Source organism: Myotis davidii, unplaced genomic scaffold (genome assembly GCF_000327345.1).
Source record: "Myotis davidii unplaced genomic scaffold, ASM32734v1 scaffold1, whole genome shotgun sequence".
Classification (NCBI taxonomy): domain Eukaryota; kingdom Metazoa; phylum Chordata; class Mammalia; order Chiroptera; family Vespertilionidae; genus Myotis; species Myotis davidii.
This window is the reverse complement of record NW_006294681.1, coordinates 6311988-6321092: the sequence shown is the minus strand read 5'-3', so window position 1 is coordinate 6321092 and position 9105 is coordinate 6311988. Positions and strand designations below refer to the sequence as shown.

The 9105-nt window shown below is 39.0% G+C and overlaps 1 protein-coding gene across 1 annotated transcript in view; it reads left to right on the top strand.

The window, feature by feature from the left end:
• The first annotated feature begins 6601 nt into the window (after positions 1-6601).
• The window catches only part of LOC107183984 (lipoxygenase homology domain-containing protein 1-like), a 35272-nt gene continuing 32768 nt past the window's right edge, over positions 6602-9105 (top strand). Inside the window, exon 1 of the mRNA XM_015567414.1 lies at positions 6602-6772. Within this exon, the coding sequence (XP_015422900.1) occupies positions 6764-6772 (9 nt within the window). The 5' untranslated portion in view covers positions 6602-6763. The remainder of the gene's footprint in view (positions 6773-9105) is intronic.

The window sequence follows — 9105 nt, the reverse complement described above, 5'->3', positions numbered from 1 at the left end:
AATGGCAGGTCTGGAAAGGAAGATGTGGCAGACCGTATTTGCTGAAAATGTCTAACACACTTCCTGTCCCATGTGCTCTTCCAGACCTTGTCAGTCTCCCATCAAAAGGCAGAATCAACCTGGGCAGACCTTTGAGACTGCCTCCACTGTGAGTGCGCAGCAGGTGCCATGCTATACGACATTTCCGCTACACTAGCCCTTGAATGGCAGGTCTGGAAAGGAAGATGTGGCAGACCGTATTTGCTGAAAATGTCTATAACACTTCCTGTCCCATGTGCTCTTCCAGACCTTGTCAGTCTCCCATCAAAAGGCAGAATCAACCTGGGCAGACCTTTGAGACTGCCTCCACTGTGAGTGCGCAGCAGGTGTCATGCTATACGACATTTCCGCTGTACACTAGCCGGTCAGCATACCAACACTGCTCTGCCGGGTTGTTCCTCTCTTCATCTCTCTCTGGAGATGTTGGTCCTTAGAACCCAGCCACATACCATGACTGTAAGGAAGCACAGACCACATGGAGAGCTCTACATGGAGAGGCACAAAGGTATTTCCCTGATCCCTGGCTGACCTTCCAGCCAGCAGCCCGCACCAACTTGCCGGGCATCTGAGAGGGCCATCTCGGAGACAGATCCTCCTGTTGCAGTTGAGCCTTCCCAGTTGACACTGTGTGAAGCAGGGATGGTCCTTCTCTGCCAATTCTGACCCAGATTGCAGAGTCACTGGCAAAATAAATAATTATCATTGTTTCAATCCATTAAGCTTAGAATGGTTTGCTACAAGGCAATAGATAATTACAGCCATAGAATTGGTAGAGGGTAGTTCATGTAGACCTGCATATGTATGTAGGTCAGGATTTGAATTCTGGATGTATTGAGGACTATGAGTTGCTATCCTAATGAGAGGCATACTGTGAAGTGTATCTAAAGGTAGGTTTGGGTCTAGTAAATTGTTTGGAGGTTGGAAAAATGAAGCACTTGAGAACTGTTAGTAAATACTCAAAGAGAAGCAAGAAATAGGTTTCTGTGTTCGCTAAAGTAAGGTGGATGATCAGTAAAGACGGATATGGGGGGAAGTTTAGCAGCAAGTATGAAGGATAAGCTTGAAGGGAATTTGGGGTAAAGGCAAGATGGAAATGCCATTGAGGAGAAGCTAGAATCCAGATTGAGGATGGCCGCAGGGACTCTGGGGCACCTGGAAAGAACATGACATTTAGCTATCATGCCATTCTCCCTGACAAGGATCAGGGTTTGAAATGGAGTTGAAGGCACTAAACAGAGAGGCAGGGGCTTCATGGTAAACTGCACTAAAGAATAGTTAATCATTACTTAACAGTGAGATACAACCAGCTACCAACAAGCAGAGAGGCTCCTGAGCATCCTGGGTGATAGTGCAGATTCTAAATCTTCACTACATCCCTTGCTCACTGCATGGCATGGAGCAATCACTGTGTTTCTCCATGCCTCCTACTTTCTTATAAAATAGAGACAATAATAGAAACTATCAGGGTTGCTGTGAGGATTAGGTAAAATAATATTTATAAAATACTTAAATAGAGCCTGGTACATCTTGTGTACTCGATAAATGTTAATTTTTAGACTGTATTTTTCCTTGTGTTGAAATGCATCATGGGTCTGGAGCACCTGGCAACAGTCCCCTGAACAAGCATTTGGGCTGGAGCAGGCAGCACACCACACTATTGTCAACTATTTATACTCCTGTTTATCTCCATTCAGCCCTGTAAATTGGGGTGTCTTTTACTATGACCCACAACAATAAATAATAATCAGGATCATTGAAATGACAAAAGATTTACTCTATAACCATGACATAAAATATACAACAGATTCATTTCTTTTCTTTTTTTTAAAATATATTTTTTATTGATTTTTTACAGAGAGGAAGGGAGAGAGATAGAGAGTTAGAAACATCGATGAGAGAGAAACATCGATCAGCTGCCTCCTGCACACTTCCTACAGGGGATGTGCCTGCAACCAAGGTACATGCCCTTGACCAGAATCGAACCTGGGACTCTTCAGTCCGCAGGCCGACACTCTATCCACTGAGCCAAACTGGTTAGGGCTAACAGATTGATTTCTTATAGTGTTTTATGGTTGTTTTCTGAACTTGAAGTGAAGAAAATTGAGAATTATTTGAAACCCTTTTATTCTAAGCAGCATAGCTGTTTCTAATTCTGTATCAAATGTCCCAACTCCTGTGCTATTCAGCACATAATTTCTCGATTGCTTTACATGTATACTAGGATTAATATTATTTGTCTCTTGGAAAAATAAAAGTTCTTCTGAAGTACTTAAAAAATTCAAAAAATGTCATGATCTTATGAATCTATATTTGAAGGACTTGTGGATTTATTTACATAGATTTGTTTGGAGATAAAATTATCAAAGTTAGAATAAAGTAATAATTTGTCTGTTTATAGTATCTTTGCCAAATCTCATTTAGATATATTTATATGCCCTTCAAAATTTGGATGATACAAGGTCAATATTGTTTTTATTATTATTGTACTAATAACAAGATGAATTATGAGGCAAATAGCAATGTTCTTGCCCTTTGTACCAAAAATGACACTAGTGAAACCTCATTAGAAGGACTTGTTCTTTTTAAATTATGAAATAGTTAAATATTGTTCTGAAACATTTGTAATAATACCTTGAATATTCTTTCTCACACATGCAGTCTTTTAAAAAATACTCCTTAATGGATCCCAAAAGGTTTTATAAATCATTCACTCATTCACTTTTTGAGAGACTACTATGTGTGAAGTATTGTACTAGTAATGAGGCAGTGGGAATATGGAGACATTTAAGACCAAAAGTTGGCCTTCAAGTGGCTTACAATCTCGGTGAGTAGACGGGGGTAGGAGCGCACAGACAGATGGCGTTTATTCACATATCTAAGAATTGAAGTGTGCACAGGGTCCCACAGAAGCAAGGAGAGATGGGTTCATTCCAGTTATTGTGAGGGATGTCTGGAGGGGCTTCTTAGAGGAGGTAACCTGTGAGCTGAGCCTGAAATCAAAAGTGTTCACCAGATGGGAGGAGGAGAATAGAGTTAGAGGACAAACATTCCGGCAGAGGTATTTCAGACAAAGTCCTGGAGGTGGGAAGGAGCCCTTTAGGATAGATAAAGGATGGTGCAAGGGAAAGTGGCTATAGGGGGAATGAGTTCATAGGGGTAGAGGCTGCTTGATGGGGTGCTGTGGGCATCAGTATCATGAACAGAGTTGCATTCAGCATTTGACAGGCATGCTAATCTATGAGCCATGATAAAATATCACTAAGGATGTAAAGATGAAGGTCATTTTATTTATTCTGACCTCCCTCTGGAAACAAAGGGGATGTGGGTGGAAGAAATTCTTGGATTCATCCCCTAGAGTCTGGAGGATCCTCACAGGGCTTTGGGGAAAGGGGTGAACTGGTTAATGTTAGAGCCTTTGCTCCCTAAGTCACCTGCTGTTCCCATTCTCCTCCATCTTCCTCTGCCACAATGCTCACCCTCTCCACCAACTCAGAGTCAAATACACCAAGTACTCAGGGAGCTTGCGGTTTGCAGAGGAGCAGTGGGTTTTGTTACTCTCACTGCATCTGACTGCGCCTTGCTCTTAAGGTAAGTGACTGTGCTTGCTGTCTGGTGTGCCACAGGCAAAGCATGCCTGCACCATAATTTTCCCTGGGCATCAAGGTGACTTAAGCTTTGAGTTTTTCCTCTGTCTGTTGAACTAACAATTACATGAGAAGAGCTTAATTTACATGCATCTTCCCTGCATTTCTTTGAGTACTATATTCAGTGGGTAGTTGCCAAGTAACTGAAAATGTGTCTAGACACAGATGTTTCTATATTCAACCACAGGGTCCATTTTCTGAGCTACAGAGTTAAATGCATGCCAGCTCTGTGACAGAATTCTGCACAGAATAAGAAAGATAAAATGTTAAGATCTAAGGAAGGGGCTATTCAACATCACTAGCTATAGGGACTTAGTTCACCAACAGAAACCATCTGTGCCTTCCTGAAAATAAATCTCCAATTAATAAGGAAAACTTTGGAAAGGAAAAGGTTAACAACAGGCCTGCAATCTGTTTTCCCTCTTTACCTGGGAAATGAAAGCAGTGCCTCTGTCAAATCCCCTGGCGTACATGCTAATAATCAGACCTCCTGGTAAAAACACTAATGGTATTTTTAAGTAAAAAGATAATAGAGAGCTCTTATCTGTGACATGCTTTCAGCAGCCATTCCAGTTTTCTGTTGCTGCACAAGAAACCACCCCCAAATTGAGTGACTCTAAACAATAATTTAGTATTATCTTGTACTTTTCAGTAGGTTGATGTGGCTCAGGTAGGTGATTTTTGCTTGGAGACTCTTGGGGTCTAAGAGGGAGTGTTCTAACAGACCCAGGCCTGTCTAGACCCTGGAGTCTCAGAATGTCACTTGTGATGCAGTCTGTTGGACAGGGGCAACCCGGACTCAAAGGGAGGGAAACAGACCCCACCTCTTACTAGAGCAATGCAGTGGTCACTGCAAAAGAGCAAGTGGGTTAGTAGACATCAGTCAGGCCTTCTTTAAATATGCTCTCTGACATAGCAGGAGATGGCTGCTTTGTCCAGGTTGCCTATTGTGAATAAACCTGGTATTTATGGGTTGGTGGAAGCGTGACTGGAAACAGTTACTTAAACTGGGAAATCAATGGGGGTTAATAGCTTTGCATGCATTGTTTAAATCTCTCATCATAACTATTTTGTATTTTAGATAGACATTCTTAGAAGAGATAAGTGATCATATTTTTAAAAAGTAAACTATACAAAATAGGAGAAAATACTTATTTTATGCTGGCAGTAGAAAAGAAAATCATGCCCAGGAAAACTTGAGAATCAACAAAAATCACCACAGAAGACATTTCATTAGTTACCCCACCTTTAAAGCTCCTGTCATGGTGACATGCTAATTCCAGATGGGACGATCACAGGAGCATATATAATTCAATGGCTCCCTGCTGCTTGTCTCTGTTTTATTGAACAAGATACGTAAGCCCATGTACAAAGTTATTCCTGTCCTTCTCCCTGTGATGGCATGACATGAAAATCCCAGGGTAGGCTCAGAGGGCAGCGGAAGGAGATAAGGTTGAGGTAGGAAAGAAGATCTATAAAAAGGAAAGAAATTCTGTAACTTTTTGAACTATGCATCCAAGCACAGGTGAAAAAAAGACTTTCTGTGAGAACTAATACCACGATAGAATTCTCCATGGGACTGTAGTTAGAAATGCTTCCTATTTTCCCAGCTGAACTGAAATTCCTCAGAGCAAACTTGCCACAAGGTGGATTGTAGAGTGAACCACTTTGAGTTCTCCTTTGGCTTTTGGATACTGAGGCTTAAGTTCTAATTTTTTTTTTATCAACTGTAATATCATGCAAAATTTACTTGTTGCAAGTTTTATTAAACAGCTTAGAGATAATCAAATGATCGTTGTGAATGTATTGGGGAGAGGGATAACATTATGTATTAAAAAGAAAGATAACATCTTAGTGAAGGAGTTACTGAGAACTTGGGTGTCCAGAATGGTGGTAGGTCTTACTCATATTTGTAAATGTTAAAAATACTCACAAAACAGTATGCATCTGTGGAGCCTTTGAAAATAACAATAAAAACATCTTTAAGTTGTCCCTTCAATCCAAGGATAACCTGGGTGGGTAGAGTTGCATGCCCTGCATTGAGTTCTAGCGGAAAAGACTCTACCCTCTGTTACGCTTGACTACATGGTGTGGATTCAGCGTGAGCAGGTTTTACTGCGGTGGGGTTGATGGTATAATTTTCCAAAGTGCACAGAAGGATAAAAGAAATCCTATCTCAATTTATTTTTCCAACTCAACCAGTCATAGTACAAGTTGTAGATCTTTTAAAAGATGTTTTCTGTCATGCCCTGCTTGCCTCAGCCTTCCTGTGCCTCCAGCATCACCACGGAGATCCAGTCTGCTTATAATATACCTTTGTCTTTATTTCAAATACATCTTTTTTACACCCTCCCTCTCCCCAAACCTAACTCCTTTTGTAAGTCCTGCTTTCAACATGTTGCTCCTTATTTATTGGTTCATTCCAACCCTTAGGGGACTCCAGCAATCTTTCTTGAAAACTTTCTTTTAGCTCTTTTTGCTTCATTTTTGGTCTTCTGTGTACTCACTGTGATTCTGCTAGGACTGTATTACTAATCTCAACCTGGAAGGGCATTCTCCTAGTACAGATAACAACTTATAGTGTCCGGTTATTAGTATGTCCGTCATTCTTCCCACTCAAAGATTTGACAGTGATGCCTAAATAAACTTCTAATTTTTCCAGCCAAACAATATTAAATGCCTCCAACACAGCATTTCTGCCTCAAATATATGCTTTCCTGAAAAGCTCACTGCTTACTTGCTTTGCAATTAAAATGCTATAATATTTCTACAATTTTTCCACATGTTAGTTTCAAAAGGAGTCCATGATTAACAATTATCTTAATACTTCTTGATTTCACAAGTAGATTATGTAGAATTCTTCATTTCCTAATATTAATATGGTTTTCCTCCACAATTTCTTATTGATTTTCTTTTTCCTTTGCAGAAGGAGATTGGAAGGTGACTGTTGTCACTGGGGATCTTGAAAATGCGGGCACCACGGCAACAGTATCCCTTTATGTTTATGGAGAAGCAAGATGTTCAGGTCCAATTATTTTAGGCTCTGGGAAACACCAGCTGTTTAACCCAACAGTGCAGATATGTTCAAGGTAAAATTGATATACTGTCACCTGCTTGTGAAGATATCTTCTGATCTACAGTCCCTAAGATGAAATAGAGAATTGTGTATGTTTTGCATTTACATGACATTTTTTTGGAATACATGATTTTTTTTTATCCTAATGGAGTTGGAAAACAGGAGTAATAATAGAAATAGAAGGTTTTGTTTGTTCCCCACTTTTTATTTGCATAAAGGCAACACAGTATATGAACTTTAGAAAATTTAAAACTTATTATGGAAAAATGTATTTCTAGTCCACCATCAGGTCAAATATTTCCATTTTGACTATCTTTTCTCATCCTTTTCATGTCCATGGAGTATGATGCTGTGATGGAAAGGTGGTGAGCCTCATGGCCAAGACAGGGTCGAAGGAGTCAGATGGCCAACATTTGACTGGCCAAGATTTAGCACTTACCAGCATGGCTACTTGTACAAGTTACTTAATTGCTATGTGCCTCAATAACTCTTACCTCAGAGGGTTATCATGAGGACTAAATGAATCAATCCATGTAAAGTGTTTAGTGTAGTGCCTAAAATGCTCAGTGAGTGATTGCTATGATTATTATAGTACGTAAACATTTTTTATTCCCTTATTAGAAAAGGAGATACATAGTCTACCTAATTATAAATTATATTAAATAAATGTTGCGTATATGAAGTTTACCATATCATTTGCTATTGATGGCTTTCACGATTTCTGATGAGAAGTCAGCTGTTAATATTTTTGAAAATCCCTTATATGTGATGAATTGTTTTCTTTTGCCACTTTCAAAATTATCTTCTTGTTTTTGGCTTTCAATAGTTAGACTATGTAGACTGTCTTCCTGCTGTTTTTCTCAGCTGCCATAGTTGCAGTGTTGTTGTTTTTTAGGATATTGTGGAGCTTGAGAGAGAGAAATGGAAATAGACCAAGTTATAATGCACTAACCCTTCTGTTCTTACTAAGGTTCATAGCTTTCATTGAATAAATGCTCCTCAGATTGTTGCTACCCTTTGATTAACTTCCAGAATTTTTGAAAATTTGATTTAAAAAGATTTGCCATTGTTCTATGGAGGATTGGATCAATGAAAGGCCTCAATATGCCATTCTAGCAGTCTTTCTCTACCTGTTTTTATCTTTATTTTGTTCTATTTTACTGAAATTTCTATTACTCTATAAAATCTTCTAATTCTAGCTGTGATTTCAATAATTTTCTGAAGATAAGTAAGAACTGGCCCAATGTAAATGTGACTTTGGGCCTACAATATATCATGTGACCAAATCCATGGAATTTAAGAGCCACCAGGCAAGAGGAGTTGAAACATTGACTATCCCATTACTGTCAGAACAGTGAAAAATTTCCTTTTGTATAACTGGTTCATGTTACATGTGGCAATGTGAGGCAACTCTAATGTTTCCCTAACCCAATCATAAGCCTTGAAGGGGAACTTGAGTGTAGCATGCTATAGGAGGAATCTAGTTTCAAAAAAGGAATTGCAAAGTGATGGAAGACCTTATATTAATTTTGGTAGCTACCCTCCATAGACTATAGGGTCAACCCTATAGGAGCACCTGAAATGTTACTTAGATTTAGATGGAAGGAAATGAGACATCCTCAGAAAAATGACCAACCCAAAAATCAGAACAAAGAAAATGTGAAGATAGTCAGCGGGGATTTCCTAGACTGCAGGAGCTAGATCTCATTCATTCCCTAAATCTTGAATTCTTTTTTTCTTGATGTTGACATGATTACAGATGTCCCCTATTTCCCTCCCTTTTACCCCCTCTATGCAGGTCCTCCCTCCCCTCTCTCTGGCCCTAACCACATTTTTGTCTGTGTCCATGGGATATGCATATATGCTCTTTGGCTATTCTGTTCACCTTTGTTAATCTTATCCATTGACTAGCATAGACTAGATACTCATGAATATCTGTTGAAAGCATGAAAGTTTAATGGAAGTGACTTTGCTGGAATGTGTTTAATATTTGTTACTTTCACCTGAGGCATTCATTGTTGAATTTTCCTGTGATCATTCTCACCTTGAGGGCATAATAAAGGCATCCCATGTATCTTGTATGGTTATTATTTACTTATAAATCTTTCCAGAGATTTCGCTGAGCTTTTTATTGCATTTTTGTAAATCAAAACATTAAATAGTATTCTCTGTTGCTTGGAAAAAGTTAATGGCTAAGCCATTCACTCTTAGAAAATAGTTTTCTGTTTCTGGTTCAGTACTATATAAAGTCAATTAATTTTGTAGATAGATAGGTTTAATATTATGAGCTCATAGGGCACTTTCACAATTATTTGAATATCCCTTATGTTCCTAGAATAAAATGTA